Source organism: Microtus ochrogaster, chromosome 8 (genome assembly GCF_000317375.1).
Source record: "Microtus ochrogaster isolate Prairie Vole_2 chromosome 8, MicOch1.0, whole genome shotgun sequence".
Taxonomy (NCBI): Eukaryota; Metazoa; Chordata; class Mammalia; order Rodentia; family Cricetidae; genus Microtus; species Microtus ochrogaster.
This window is the reverse complement of record NC_022015.1, coordinates 24,913,630-24,929,510: the sequence shown is the minus strand read 5'-3', so window position 1 is coordinate 24,929,510 and position 15,881 is coordinate 24,913,630. Positions and strand designations below refer to the sequence as shown.

The window sequence follows — 15,881 nt, the reverse complement described above, 5'->3', positions numbered from 1 at the left end:
AAGTCTCTTGTCTACCCTAAGATGGATCCCTTAATTAGGATATATAGTTCTCTGCTCCCGTAGCCACCCTTCCTTTATCCCAACCATCCCATTCCCCCAAGCTCCCCCCATCCTCCCCTTCTCACGTTTCTCCCCCCATTTCCCCTTAGCCCATGCCACCTCACCCCCAAGTTCCCAGTTTTTGCCCGGCAATCTTGTCTACTTCCCATATCCAGGCAGATAACTATATGTTTTTCTTCATGTTTGCCTTCTTATTTAGCTTCTCTAGGATCCCAAATTATATGCTCAATGTCCTTTATTTATGGCTAGAAACCAATTATAAGTGAGTACATCCCATGTTCATCTTTTTGGGTCTGAGATACCTCACTCAGGATTGGATGCTCACCTTCCTGGACCTGGATAGAAGTGGGAGGACCTTGGACTTCCCGCAGGGCAGGGAATCTGAACTGCTCTTCAGTCTTGAGAGGGAGGGGGAATAGAGTAGGGGGAGGGGGAGGGGAGTGGGGAGAGAAGGAGGGGATTGGGGGGAGGGGCGATGTGTGGGAGGAGGAAATGTGTGGGAAATGGGAAACGGGGAGGAGGCAGAAATTTTTTTCAACAACTAAAAAAAAAAATAAACAAAACAAAACAAAAAGAAACTGACTTGGAATCACTTCAGATTCTGCCAGGTGTGTGTGTGTGTGTGTGTGTGTGTGTGTGTGTGTGTGTGTGCGCGCGCGCGCAGCACTGTACAGCTGTATCATGTGTGGTTTCTGGGAACACTCCTGTCTCATAGGTTCTATGTGCTGTTCTTTATAGACACTCCTCTCCCCATGTTCAAGCCCTGGTTCCTGGCAATGCGGCTCTGTTCCCCATAATGCTGTAATTGTAAGACAACCAGGTACATGAAATCATATGCTATGTAACCCTGGAGACTGATTTTTTTTTTTTACATTCAGCATAGAGATCTCTTTTATTCCTTCTGAACTGGATAAATAGATCTAGTTTGGTGTTTCTATGATGTGGTAGTTAGGCAAAGCTAAGCCCACTGAAATATTATTGAGGGCTAATGTGTATAGAGAAAACTATGGGACGATGGGACCATAACGATATAACTCACTGGAGTGTATAATCTCCACACGTTGATTTGGGTTGTCATGGACACCACACAGTGTGAAAATGCAACTGTTCTTTATAAGAAGAGGATTGTGCTGGAACCTCTGAAGTCAGCTCTGAGCCCCAGCAGCCAACCTCCCTGCTTTTCCTTAAACATGGCTGTGATCGTAGGTAGCAGGCGTTGTTTTGAACTTGGTAATCTTTGTGGCCTCGTGCTGGACACTCTCGTGTCTGATTTCTTTTGCTGGTTGTCATGTTTGTGAGGCTCAACCATGTTGCTACATACGCGGTGGATTCTGACTTGTTTATCTTCACAGGGCTGTAGTACCCCATGGCAGGACTGTATATCTCTGTCTGTGGACTCACTCTCCCGATGATAGGTATGGGTGTGGATTTGAACTTTTGGCTGTCACAGGATGCACTTGGGATCATTTCTGTGCGAGTCTTTGCTGTGTACCTCCAATAGAGTTGCTCTATCCTAGGGAATGAGTATCTTCAATAAGAGCTGCTAGGGAGGGCCTAAGACCATGGCTCAGTTGGTCAAGTGCTTGCTGCGCAAACACGAGGACCTGAGTTTGTATCTCCATGTTGGAAAGAAGGATGCTGGTTTGGTGTTTCTATGATGTGGTAGTTAGGCAAAGCTAAGCCCACTGAAATATTATTGAGGGCTAATGTGTATAGAGAAAACTATGGCACGATGGGACCATAAGGATATAACTCACTGGAGTGTATAATCTCCACACGTTGATTTGGGTTTCCATGTTGGAAAGAAGGATGCTGGGCATAGAGACACACAATTATTACCCCAGCACAGGGAAGGAGGTGACAGGAGGACCCCTGACTCACTGGCCAGTCAGTCTAGCCAGTGACCCAGGTTAGATGAGAGACTTTCTAAAAGCAAACTAAGACAGAGACCAACTGGAAAAGACACCCTATCTTGAATTCTGGTCTCCAAAATGTGTACATAAGCTTCCATGCATATACGTGTACACATGGATATGCACACATGTAACACTGGACACAGAAAATGGGCAGAGAATTTTCCAGGTTGATTATGACGATCAGCGTTCCCACCAGCAGTTGCTTTTCTTCCTTAATAGCCCACATTTGGTCCTGTCCGTCTTCTCTGTTTTATTCATGTTGGTGACATATGCTGCTGTTTTGTTGTGGTCTAACTCGGTGCTTTCCTGGTGACTGATGATTAATGCTTCTTTGCCATTAGAGTGACTTATTTTGCTCAACCCCACTGAGGCCACGGTTTCCCTCGCCATTGTTTTTATTTATGGGAGGGGTTTCTTTGTTCTCTTTTTGTCAGGAACTCAGAGCAAAGCTTGTCTCCTCCCACTGGTTTATCTTTTCAGGCCACCAAGGGTGTCTTTTGAATGACAGATGTTCTTAAACCTAAATCAAACTAAAAGTCACTAATCGTTTCGTTGATGGTTGGTACTTTTCCATCACTCTTAATTTTACTTTTGCCTTCCCCAAGGCCTTGAAGACGTTCATCTCTATCTTCCGATAGAGTGTCCTCTTGTATTCCTGTATTCCCGCTGAAATATTTCCTATAATAGAAATGTGAAGTAAATGGTCGTGTAGGTGGACCATGGCTATGGTGACGAGCACTCTGTTTTGAGCCAGCAATTACCTTCTGGGGTCTTTATTAGCAATGTATGAGGAAAAATAGGAATTTCCCATGACGATGCAGAGGCAGTGAGGATCAGCCACAGCAACTACGGAGACTCATCACTCATGTGTTTGGGAAGTATGTGGTAGATGTCAGGGATTCTATGATGGAGACTCATTTTGGCTTGTGAACGAGGCTTCCAGACTCTTCAGGAAGGTAGACTTATCTCTCTGAGATGCTCAAGCTTTCATAAGGTGTTTGCCCCCAAAGCAGGATGAGTAGGGTGAGTGGAGAGGTTGGGAATGGAGTGTGGGAAGCTTTCCAGGTGAAGCAGCCACTGAGTTGGACATCCAAGGTGAGGGTCAGTGGCCCGATCAGATCCCGTGAGGCTGAAGTTTCCTGGGGCAGACTCTATGGGCTGCAGGCTTGGGCTGGCCTCTCAGTTCGCTGAGAGTTTCCTTTGTTGGACTCTCATAGCCTGAGAAAGACACTCTCTAGACTTCTTTTACTGTGTGAGAGATGCCAGCCAGATTCTGGGGACCCCTCGAGGTTCTTGGGACCTCAGAAGACTTTCCTGACAGCTGCTGTCGTCGATCCAAGTCTCTGTGTGGAATGCAGGTATCCATTTTTCTAGGTTCTTCCAAAGATTTTGGTTCTTGGGATGGATCATTTAGTCTTCTGTTCCAGCAGTGCAGTGGGGCACATCTTTGGGGTTCTCTTTGAAGTGTCGGGTATTAAAGAGCTTTTCGAGGGTGATTAGATAAGACCAAGATTAGTCCAGAGCCTCCCCAAGAGCCTTAGAGACTCCCACGCCCTTCAGAGTAGCTCTTGGTGTCCGAGGCAGGCAGCGAGCCACTGCAAACACAACCTCACCACACAGGAAGCCGCCTCTCCACTCTTCATTGGTTTGGGGGAATGTCAAGTTCAGAAAGGCAAAGGAAAGAATACCATAACTGAATCTTATTGGATTAAAGGCAGCAATGAAAAAAAATCCAAGAAAGCTAGAAACTGATTACTGGGAGCCTCCCTTCTATATCTTCCAAGCCCTCTGCTTTGGTAGTAGCAGGCAGCCCCAGCAGGCTTCCACAGCTCCTCTCTGTCAGGAGTGATGACTTCCCCAGTTCTGGCACCTTTCCTGGTATGAATCCCAATGCCACCCAAGCATTGGTATTTTATTTTGGAACTCTCTACTCAAATGGGGGATTTAAAGAGTGTACATGGGATCTCCTGCCACAGCTGATTTTCAAATTGAACTTGGATACTTCGTAATTATTGAAGTTAGTCTGGCCTCTCCAAGTCTCAGTTTGTTTATGGGAAAGATGGTTTGTGGACATCGTGAAGGTTAAGTGGCAAGATACCCAGAGGCGACGACTTCTAGGGAGTTGCTTGGACGTTAGCCTAATTGCTCACAGATTAACAAGCTTTTAAAAATTTGACCTTGACAGCAGTTGGGGCGCACATCTTTAATCCCAGCACTCAGGAGGCAGAGGCAGGTGGATCTCTGTGAGTTCGAGGCCAGCCTGGTCTACAAGAGCTAGTTCTGGGACAGGCACCAAAGCTATACAAAGAAACCCTGTCTCGACTTTGCCTACAAGATTCATGTGCTGTGCAATCTGTTTCCTGTTATCTCTGCACCATAACGTTGCAGCCTTGGAATTTGTTCAAGAACCGATACCCAGAGTGTCCTAGCTGTGATAAAACACCCCACTGAAAACGACTTAGGGGAGAAAAGCTTTTTATTTAAGCTGTGTTATAGTCCATCACTGTAAGGCTATCACGACAGTAGAAGCCTTAGGTAGCTGGTCACATCACATCCCGGTAAGAGCAGAGAGGATGCATGCCTGCTTGCTTAGCTTGCCTTTTTTCACTCTGATACAGTTCAGGGCCCAGTCAATGAAATGGTTTTGCACACATTCAGGGTGGATCTTTCTATGTCAATTAATCCAATTAAGAAAATCCTTTATGGTCTTGTTCATCAGCCAATCTGATTTAGACAATCCTTCCTTGAGAGTCTTTTCTCAGGTAATTCTAGAGCAGTGGTTCTGACCCTTCCTAAAGCTGCGACCCTTCAATACAGTGCATCATGTTATGGTGACCCCAACCATACAATTATTTTCATGGCTACTTCTTGACTATAATTTTGCTACTGTTATGAATCTTAAAGTAAATGTTTGATAATGAAGGATATCTGACATGTGACCCCCTAATGATTGCGACCCACAGTCTGAGAACCGCTGTTCTAGATGTGTTAAGTTGATAATTAAAATTTACTGTCATGCATCGCTTGGTGGTGGTAGTGGCAAGGACCTTGGGGATATGACAGGGTAGTGTCCTTCATTGTGTACTCTGGCCACTGTGCAGAGAATGTCAGCAAGGGGCAGAGTTAATGAAGTGTGTCCTGAGTAGAGATGAGACAAAGGGTCCCGTCTTCACTCCCCACAGAGAGAGCGACACTGGGAGACGGGCTTCATTTGGCACAGGGTGTTCCAGGAGCTACAGGCCTTAAGAGAAAGTGGCTCATCTCTGGTGACTGTCTGTCTTCTCCAGATTGTGCCACATTATGGATCCCTAATTAATATTTTCCTGGAGACTTTTTTTCACACTTTTTTGCCATGTTCTCTCACCCACATGCTTCTCCAGATAAGAGCCTGTTTTAAACAGTGGGAGAAACTCAGTTTGATGGTTCATGCATGCTTGTTTTTGTGGCAGGAGAGTGTTTATCCTCAAGTGGGTGTGGCTACTGGCCCAGGGCATGGATTGGTTGGGGGAATAGGTCCTTGCTATAGTGTGGTCATGAAGCGAGCAAGGTTTACCAGAACACTGAGATGCTAAGGAGACAAAAAGGGCTGTGGATGACTTTCCTGTTTATTTCAAGATTTTTTTTTTTTTAAAAGCCAAATCTCATGTAGCCCTGGTTGGCCTCATACTCAAACTCATTGAGATTATAGGTGTTAGCTAGCATTCCAAGGTTTTTTTTTTTTATGGTTTTATGCAGTGCTGGGGATCAAACTCGGGGTTTCATGCCTGATAGGCAAGCACTCAATTGTTGCACATCTGAATTCCCAGTATGTAGTAATTACCTCATAGTTTGGCGATCTAATAAATATATGGCTCAACACAGAGGGTTTTTTTTTTTTGTTTTGTTTTTTTTGCTTTTTTTTTTTAAACTACTGGCTACAAATACTTGCAAGATTGGTTGCTTGGAAACACTGTTTCTCCCTGTTACCTAACACCAGTGAAACCGCATTTCTGTCTTTCTCTGTAGTGTTTCTTGAAGGACAGCCCTCCTTGTTAGAAAGTGACTGGTAGGGCCAGTATTTCCCTGACAGTGTAAAGCGAAGGCACTGTAACACCCGCTTTGCCTCCCGTTTAGAACCTTTTGGTTAGCTGGCTTCTCAGTCTCATCCGCTCCAGGGTTTAAACATCATTGTGCCCATTTAACTCTAATATTTATCCTACAGTGCCCAGCCAGTAGTAACAGGTACGTTTCCCAAGGATTCATATGTCTGAAAGTGCCCCTGATTCACTTGGCTGTTGATGGGTAGTTTAGCTGGTAACAAGTTTATGATTTCTTTTCAGTCAGCTCCCTGTCTGCGTGAGTCACCACTGGGTCATCTCCCACAGCTGCAGACAGGCTAAGGACAGTAGCTGAAACTGCGACCGTGTCTCTTCTCTGCTTTTTTACATTTCTGATCTTAAGGAGGTGGAGGTGTCCGTTTGTGCTATGGGCTTTCCTAGGGTTCTATTGTCCTGGGGTTTACTGTAGTGGCTCTCCTCACTGTGGCTGGAATCCAAAACCCAGAGCACAGTCTGAGGCCCTGAAAATGGCACTCAGGGACCAGTAGAGGCCTTGGGTGTTAGCTCCAGGGGAGCTATCAGTTGTTCCTTTTCTGTGTAGTCCTCTCTAGCCTATTCTTGTCCCTCTGGCCGCAGGAAAGAGGAACTGCCTGTCTCCCTATGCAGCACTGAGGATCTCAGATCCCATGATATGTTGTGGCGACATGAACTCCTCTCTGACCCTCCTGGCTGTTCAGCCTTTGTACTGTTCTCTTCATTTCTATGGAGCCTCCCACCATTCTCCTGGGTGGGAACAAATTTAGGGTGATACTGTAATTACCTTTCTCATCTTTTTCTCCAGTTGAGAGGACCCTGCAGGTGCTCTGGTGGGAGGATCTCTCTGCAGATTCTGACACCCACCAGCTCTTCTGAAAACCTTTAGGACGTTCTCAGGGAATCAAGAGGAGGAAAATGAATCAGGCAAAAAATACTGAAGTTAATCAGGGTTAAGTATGCAGTATAATGTGAACCACACGGATAAATATATATTATTAATTTTAGTATATATATGTATATATAATAAAATAAAAATATTATATATACATGCACATCAATTTTATTAAGGAGTGCAATGGAGAGACAGACTCATAGATACAGAACAAGGTATAACCAGTTGTATAAAACAGTCCTTCTGTTTTTTCCAAGGGAGCTGGAAACCAACCACCCGCTGCTTCACACTGCCTGACCGAGTCACCACCCAAAAGAGCGAGCAACCTTTCTCTCTCCCTCTCTGTTTCTCTCTCTTCCCCTCCTCTTCTCTCTTTTCCTCTCTTTTTCTCTCTTTTCCCCTCCACCCCTCTCTCCTCCTCCCTTCTCCTCTTAAGTGGTCACATCAGCAGACAAGAAGCCATGCCCTAAGGCTGGTACCCCAAGGCTATTGGTGGAATGAGTTCCCACAACAATACGGTGTGGAAGATATTTTAGTATCCTATAGTTTGAATTAATTTGAAGTCTAAATTCAAAAGGTAATTTCCCTCTTACCTTTTCATCTTTAGTATAAGCATCTTCCTTTTTTTATAGGGCATTCCCATGTAAACCAGTATTCATATTAAAATGGACCTAGGAACTTTCACCAGGAAAGGCGTGACTTTGTAACTATAATCTGAAGTTGTTGCTTTACTGGTCTTTGTATAAAGGAATGCAGGAGAACAGTTTCTCCTTAAACTACTACATTTAAGCTTTTATTAAATCTAACATGTTTATAAGTTTTACGTTGAGTGTGTGTGTGTGTGTGTGTGTGTGTGTGTGTGTGTGTCTGTCTGTCTGTCTGTCTGTCTGTCTGTTGGGGGGACATTGCATGCCACAGTGCACAGGAGGGTCCAGAGAATAACGTTGTAGCAATTGGTCCTCTTCTCCTTCCAGCGTCCCTGGTATGGAACTCAGGCTGTCAGGCATGGTGGCGAGTACCTTTACCTGGGGAGCCATCTCACTGGCTCTAAAATATGTCTTAAAATCTTGTTTGGAGAAGTGGGGCCCTTATAGCCGCTTTAGCAGGTGCTGTTTTTCTTGAGCCCCACCCATAGCATCACACACTGAAGAACACATTGTTCTGTGTCAAGCAGGTAGCCAGTCGCCACCAGACCATCTCCCCCTGGAAACCTCGGGAAGGGAGTTACAGTAATTGTTGATGGGAGGTAAAGCGTGAGGTAGTCAGAGGAAAAGATAAGAGTGGATAATTGTTGACATAGAAAGATCCTGAATGAGGCTGACTGCCTTGCTCCATCTCTGTGACTCCTCCAGCTTCACCCTCAGCACTGGACAGGAGATGCCACGCACTTGTCCCAGGCACTGTGGTGGCTGTGAACTGTGGTTAGCCTCAGTTACACTTTCTTTGCTGATACCAGTCAAGTCCTGGTGCCAGGCAGGTGGCTGGGTGGAGACTCTGGAGACACCCTTAGAGTCAGTTCCTCTGTCAGCACCGAGCTTGTGCTACCCGGCTGATGGGAGCTCTGGTCCTGTCCTATCCCGTCCCTCCTGTCCATATAGTGATCCTTCCTTGTTTAAATGAGGTGCCGCCTTCACTCAAACAACACTTACTAATCCACGTGGTCTATATCTTCATCTTTACCTCTCAGGGACATTGTGCTCTCCTGGGGTGGATCCACCACTAGCTACTCCTACATGGAGGATGGGAAGGGCTTCCAAACAAAACAAGATCAGCTAAAGATAGCACCCTACAATAAAGGAAAAAGTGTCAGGGTGCTGGGATCATGGAAGACAGTATATATGAACTGACTGAGCCCATACATTTATCTGGGTTCCCACCAAAGTCACTGCCCAGCAATTCTATGGATGAAGAGAGCAGAACATTTTGTTTCTTCTGTGACGCCCTTGTAGGTGTGGGCAAGAGTAGATGCCACCCGTGTGAAACTCCACTGTTTCCCTGGGCACACGATGGCCTAGGCCCTTCCAGAGGGCAGGCATTGAACATTAGAGTCAGTGTGGGATGTGTATCCATGAAATACCCCACTTATGGGCACTTCTTTCCGTATCTTATATACCTTAATGGGATTTTTTTTTTTTACCAGGGAAGCAATTTAAATAGATATTTAGCTTTATTCAAGTGTTTCCTTTTGGAACTAAAATATTTATATGTGCATGAGATGTTTTCTTTTCCCAGGAGACAGGCTTTGAATAGCAGGCATTGTTGTCACGAGCTATCTGTCCATCTGGCTGTCTACCTGTGCATCTGCCTGTCTGACTAGAAATGACAGAAGTGGAGGTTGCAGGGCCAGATGAGGCAATGAAATTCTTCTGTATGTTCTGTTGAGCGGAGGCTGGAATGATGTCTGCATGGCCCTGAAACGGTATCACAAACGGCTGTGGATACTGTTTGCTTTTCTGACCTGATTATATGGAGATATCGCATATCTTAGCACTCACATGTGGAGGGACTGAATTAGGGTTGACCCCCCCCCCCCCCGCCCCACGTCTGGTCTTTGATGGCTTGGTCCTTTGGGGTCAGAAACTAAATTAGGAGTTCAGCTTAGCAGAGGTCATACCCAGAACACATGGATTATCCACAGAGCCCAATTGCCAGTGATCAGGTCCGTGCCAGGACCCAGAGGTATGGGGCCTCTCAGCACAGGCTGAGGATGCTGCCAGTGTCTGAAGCATGACAGGTTGAGACTGGATGACCAGTGGAAGTTCAAGGATCCAATAGCAGGTAGGAGCAGAGGGGAAAATATCAGAACTGGGAGGCAGGCACATCAGTTTAGACACCCTTGAACTCAAATCCCAGTCACGCTTTAAGTGGCAAGCTCTCAGATAACCCTGATTCCAGTGGCCCTTGTAAGTCAGTGAGTGCTATCCCCAAACCTTGCCTGAATTCTGAACACAGCCTGTGATGGCTACAAGAGAATACTGGGTCTGTGAGCCCAGGGCAGCGTCTGAGAGAGGGTGTTTCTTGTCCTGAAACTACAGCAGGGAGGGTACAGGCCCATGTTACCAGCCCTTGTAACAGGAGAGGTAATGGGTTTATATTCTGAGCTCAAGGGGTTGTGCTTCATGGCTGCTGGGCCTGAGAGGCAGGGTAGACTACTACTTTGGTGGCCCAAGAAGGTCCACAGTGATGCCCATCGTAGAAGGAGAGCATTATGGATTTCAGAAGAGGCTGTGGGACAGCCTTACTCAGTTATAAGACGTGAGCATCATCAATTCCTGGCAGGCAAGATGGATAATTACTCACTTAACACTTGGTATCAAAACCCTGCCACGCATGTGAGTCAGACTCCTGTGCCCTCCAGACCTGGAAGGTGGAGGGACAGGCCCTTCTGAAGCAGGGGGTTCATGGTAACTGTTGACCTTGAGTGGCCTTGGGAAGTGAGCCTCGTCCTCACTCACTGAAAGGGTCGCCAAAGACTGCCTGGCATCAGTCATGTCCCTGGCCTTCTCACGTGCCGTCTAAATTCATTGCACACCCCCAGTCACTGTGCGACCTCTGCTCACACCTCTCTCTTCTGAATGCTGTTCTCCCTCACTTCACATTCCTTCACTAATGCTCTATCCGTACGTGACTTCCCAGCCCCCAGCTACAAGATTCTTCCTGGGAATCTATGGAACACTAACATTGCAAGTTGACCTGTCTTCCTGCAGTGTGTCGGGGGCGGGCAGCAATATTCACCTGATTATGCTCCCCCGCACTATGGTGGGGGCTGAGTAGATGGCTAATATCAATTACCAACCCAGGAAGCTTTCTAGAGGGTGACAGCAGACCCCAGAATACACAGTGTTATGTACCACCAACCTGGAGATGAGATTCTGAAGGCTAACTCCATTGGGCAGCTCTGCTGGCAGCTGGTACCTCTCGGTGACTTGTCTCAGGTTCTCAATGCACTGGTTTCCACTTTTGAGAGGTTAAGGGAGGGCTCTGTGGTGTCTTGGTTCCTGGCAGATCTGACCTTGCCCACCTGCAATGCCAAAGTGGATCTTCCCGTCCGGATACCGGCAGAGCCCCTGTATTCTCATTAGACCTCTCCAATGTGAGGCGAGCAGGGCCTAGTGGGCAGACATGCTTGCAACATGCCCTCAATTCCAGGACACTTCCGGTCCCCCAATGACTGTGTCCTCTGATGGTTGAAGAAGTTGCCATCTGACGTTTCCAGTTCTAAGTCTGGAAACAGACTTGGTTCACACCTACTGGAGAGCTGTTTTTCTTCTCCAAGTCAGATGGTAAAGAGGAGACTCCCCTGTGATGTTTTGTCACTACCAGCCCCCAGTGGGACATGATGGCAGGTTAGTGGGTGAGAGAGAGGAGCCCAGCCTAGGAGACCTGGGGTCCAGCCCCGGCTGCCATCAATATTGTTATGTATAGGGATAGTGATCTATAGACTTGCAGTCATTGGCTGGCATTTATTCCAAGATCAAGCTGCGCTCAGGAACTGTTCTCACCGCTACCTATTTTCTCCAGGAAAAAAGACGATAGGAGGTTTCTATTTATGCTGCACAGCTCGTTACCATGCACAACAGAGGCCAGAGGTGCCCAAGCAGAATTGACTAGTCCTGATTAATTTGCAGAGCTTGAGCATGGGATTGTTAGATTCCTACCCAGTGCCATTGTCTTGGCCTAGTCTCATGGAAGTGGCCTTAATTGCAAATGGCATCAAGGGGCAGCAAGGCCAGCAGAAGAGAAGGAATCTCGGAGCCCAAATATTCAGAAAGCAAATGCTGGTGACAGAATTGGGGAGCCACTGACAGTGGTGTTGACCTAATCTGTCTGAAACCCAGGATGTGCCAGGGCAAGGGGGCCATGCCAGTGGTTTAAGGACTCACTGGGGGAAGAAAGCACATGGCCGCCTCTGAAAAGCAAACACTCATTTCTTCTGATATCCATCTTTGTTTCTTACGAGCCCTGTCCTTCCCAGGTTGCCCGCCTCTGGGTCTGGAAACATTAAAAATCACGGACTTCCAGCTGCATGCCTCCACAGCAAAGCGGTACGGCCTGGGAGCGCATCGTGGGAGACTCAACATCCAGGTACTAGCCTCTCCGCCCATTCCGGTCACACTGCTGAGTGCTCGGGTCACAGGCACAGGGAGGGCGCCCCCTGAGCTTGGGTTGGTGATACGTGGCATTTGAAGAGTGCTAGCTGCTTCTCAAGGTGAGGGGGCACTGTAGAGTGGGCCTGTGTGCAGAGGATGGGGCTTCTCCAGAGACAGATGGCAGGACACATGAGGTGAGGACTTCCCTTTGGGTGTCCTCTGTCTAGAAATGGCAAAAGCAGAATAAAGAATGCCCACAGGTGTGGACATGGCAGAGATGTCCACCACACAGCAGGGGGGCAGCCTCATCTTCTTTCTCCTCCTTGGTAACCACCAGGCCTGCCCACATCATTCAGGCTCTTCTCTAGAACCCCACTGGCTCACAGGGAACATCACATGTGGCCACCTCTCTGAGGTTCTACTGTGATCTTGACCCGTAGTACTTTCTAGTCTCTCTGCTGAGCTTCCCCTGCTTACTCCACAAACCACTCAAATTGTAACCACTGGCTGGTTACCTTGTCTGAAGGGAAGGCCCTGCGGCAATCATGCCGAGCCACGGGATGGGCCCCCTCATTGCTGTAGGATTCAGCTTCTGTGACGGTGTACGGCTGTTCTCTTACACTCAGGTGGAGCACTTGGCTCAGTCAGGGTGTAGGTAGGACTGTGTTTTTGCAGGTTTGAGGGAAAGCCAGGCCTGTGGCAGCTGCCATCTGGATCTTGGCTTGGTGGGCTGGGCCTTTCTTATGTGTAACCCTGGACACCCCTCTTCTGATTCTATCCTTTTCTTTTAGAGCACCCCCTAATTATCAGGTTTTCTGAAGCTTCTTTAAAAACCAACAGCCGTTAAGAAACAGTGGGATGTGGAGACAAGAGAGTGGCGGAAGACACACCACACCGAGACAAAGCCCTCCTGTGTGTTATAAAAGGGTAAAGGTGAACTCTCAGTGGTTGACTAGGGGAGATCATGCTGAATCTCCAAGGGTCCCAGGCCCCCTATGACGGACTCTAGACCTCTGAGGAAGCAGCTGCAACTTTTTCTTGGTGCAGAAGTTACTTATTTTTTTTGCTGTGACCAAATGCCTGGCAATGGCAGCTTCAGGGGGATTTTCTGCTCGTGGTTCAAGGGTAGAGCCATGGGAAGGGTGTGGAAATAGGTGCTTGAGGTAGCTGGTAACCAGCAGTCCACACTCAGGGACAAAGAGATGGATGTCGGTGTCCCGTATCTTTCTCATTTTTATCCAGCCCAGAACCTCAGTCCACAGCACAGTGCTGTCTACATTTAGGGTGACTCTTCCCACCACACTTCATCTACTCCTTCACAGGCTTGCCCAGAGCTCGGTTCCTAGGTGATTCTAGGTCCCCTCACAGTATCAATCAAATGAGCCATCGCGGTTTTGTTTATGAGCCCACTCCTTGAGCATGAGCCCCACACGAAGGGGACCTTGTCTTCTACATGTGACCCCCCCAGAGTTCAGAACTGCACCCATAATACATGGTGGAGGGGGCAGAGAGGATGTCACCAGAGACTTGGTGAAGTGTGGTGAGAATATGGCCTTGTCTTGCCATCTCTGGGCTATACATCCAGCCCCTTGGAGGGGCAGTCTTTACCTGTCTACTTTGTCTTTCATGCATGGGAGGTGTAGCCCAGGACACAGCAAGCTCCCCTCCATAAACACGTGGGCAGAGGCTCACTCTGATGCCTGTCATGAGGAAGGAGAAAGGAGGGGGCTGGACATCACATCAGTGTTGTTTGTCTGCGTGGGGATTTGTCTCTGCCGTGCTAACTTGTTTACCCAGGAGCCTTCCTTCTAATGAGGGCACCTCTAGAAACGACGTTACAGAGCGGAGTTGCTGCTCGAACCCTTAAAGGAGAAGACTTATTTTGATTTCACTATTTAGAGCATAGGGTTCATCATGGTGGGGAAGGCATGCAGCTGGAAGGATTCAGTCCACGGCAGTGGGTACTTGCTCATGCCCGTTCACATCTTGGTGGATCCAGGAGTGGAGAGGACGGGAAACTGGGTTGGCCTATAACTTCCAAATGCTTCCATAATCTCTTCTTCGGCAGCACCAGCTGGAGATCAGATATTCAAATACATGAACCTACAAGGGACAATTCGCAATCAGGCCATGATGCAACCTCTTTCTGGGGTTGACCAGGGAGGGTAGAACATGGCCCACAGCACACAAGCATGCTTTGTGTATGTGCTTGTGTGCGTGCATATATATATTTATAGTAGTACCTATGCACATGTGTGTGAGCGTCAGCGGTTAACACCGAGTGTCTTCTCCAACTACCCTCTTCCATACATCTATTCTTTTTTTTTGAGACAGGGTATTTCTTTGAACTTAGAATGCATTAATTGGCTAAGCTTGCTGGCCAGCAAGCCCCAGAAATTCCTCTTGTTCTTCCCTTCCCAGCACTTAGAAACGATGTGGTAGCAGCAATCACTCAGGTTCTCATGCTTCTGTGGTAAGTGCTACATAGACAGAACCCTCTCCCTAGCCTCATGGGTGGGCTTGGATAACATCTGCAGAGGCAAGCGCTGACTAGGTCAGGCCCCCCCCTTTCAGTTCCTGCTTTCCGGAGCCAGCACCGCAGGCATCACGATTTGACAGATCCAGGTGCACAATTAACCCGCGCTCCAAGAATACATCACCCCCACACAACAATTAGAACTATGATTTAAAAATAGCCATCTCTGGTCTCACATGTGAGTATTTTGTAGGCGTGTCAAGCTAATGGGATTTTAAGTGTGAGAACCACCAAGGTGTCAGAATTAGAAGTTGCATTTCAGCTCGTCTTCTCATGCGTCAGGATTTGAACAAGTTTCATCTAGCCCTTTCCCGGCCCAGGTCTCTGCAGGTACATATCCAGGCCACGGCATGCAGGGCTTATAGGTGGGAATTCTCAAACTGGCTGCGGGTCGGTAGGGGGAATAAAGGTGAGATTGTCTCTGGTAAGTCTCAGAAGCCTTATTCATCAGAACCCATGTGCTCCTTGGTGGAGGACCATCTGCTGTGACCTGGCACAGAAATCACAGGAGGAAAGGACCCGTTCACTCACTGCATTCATGATGCACTTGGCCCTTGACAGAGGGAGAGTGGCTTCGTCTCTAAGAGCTGTCAGCACCTTGCTGGATGATTTTCATGCATTATTTAATTTAACACTAATGGCACAGACAAGAACCATCATTGGCTCCCCTGACTTACACAAAGTAAACACAGAGCTTGGAGAGACACAGCTAAGGTTTCCCAGGAGAGGCAGCTCATGAATCCAAGCTGCTTGCAATCTCAGAGGGCTGTTCCTCACAATGTCACAAAGTTGCCTTGGCAACTAGGGGGATCTAGGTGACATCTGCAGGGATGAGTCAGCCACTACCTCTCTGCTGTCCCTGCCTTGTGCTGACACTCTCGCTGCCTAATGTGTCCTGTTTTCCAGGGTGTTCTCTGGACACACTTGCTGGCAGGTACAGGAGTGAGGTCACTACGGAGCAACATCACTTGATACTGGCATTTGTTTCACATTGTTTTCTTTCTTTGACATCCATGGAGGATTGCTTCAAGGAAAAGGTCACGGGGGACCCAAGTTCTTCATATATTTTTACATAATTTTCCACATCCTCCCAAACATGTTCAGCCACCTCTGGGTTGCTCTCAGTACTGAATTCAGTGTAAGTGAGTATGGCATTGCATGCAAGGAGCAATGACCAGACAGCTACACCCACTCGGCACAGCCACAGAGTCTGTGTTTGAATGTCTCGGCTCCATGGCTCTTGGAGTCCACAGATGGGAGCAATGATCTGCGGGCTAACTAGGTACTGATGGTGTGCTGTACCATGTAACAGCA

The 15,881-nt window shown here is 47.6% G+C and overlaps 1 protein-coding gene across 1 annotated transcript in view; it reads left to right on the top strand.

Annotated features, from left to right (window-relative positions):
* Positions 1-15,881, top strand: part of Cpxm2 (carboxypeptidase X, M14 family member 2) — a 116,639-nt gene that overhangs the window by 16,997 nt on the left and 83,761 nt on the right. The window contains exon 3 of the mRNA XM_005351393.2: positions 11,917-12,026. Coding sequence (XP_005351450.1) covers positions 11,917-12,026 — 110 coding nt within the window. The remainder of the gene's footprint in view (positions 1-11,916; positions 12,027-15,881) is intronic.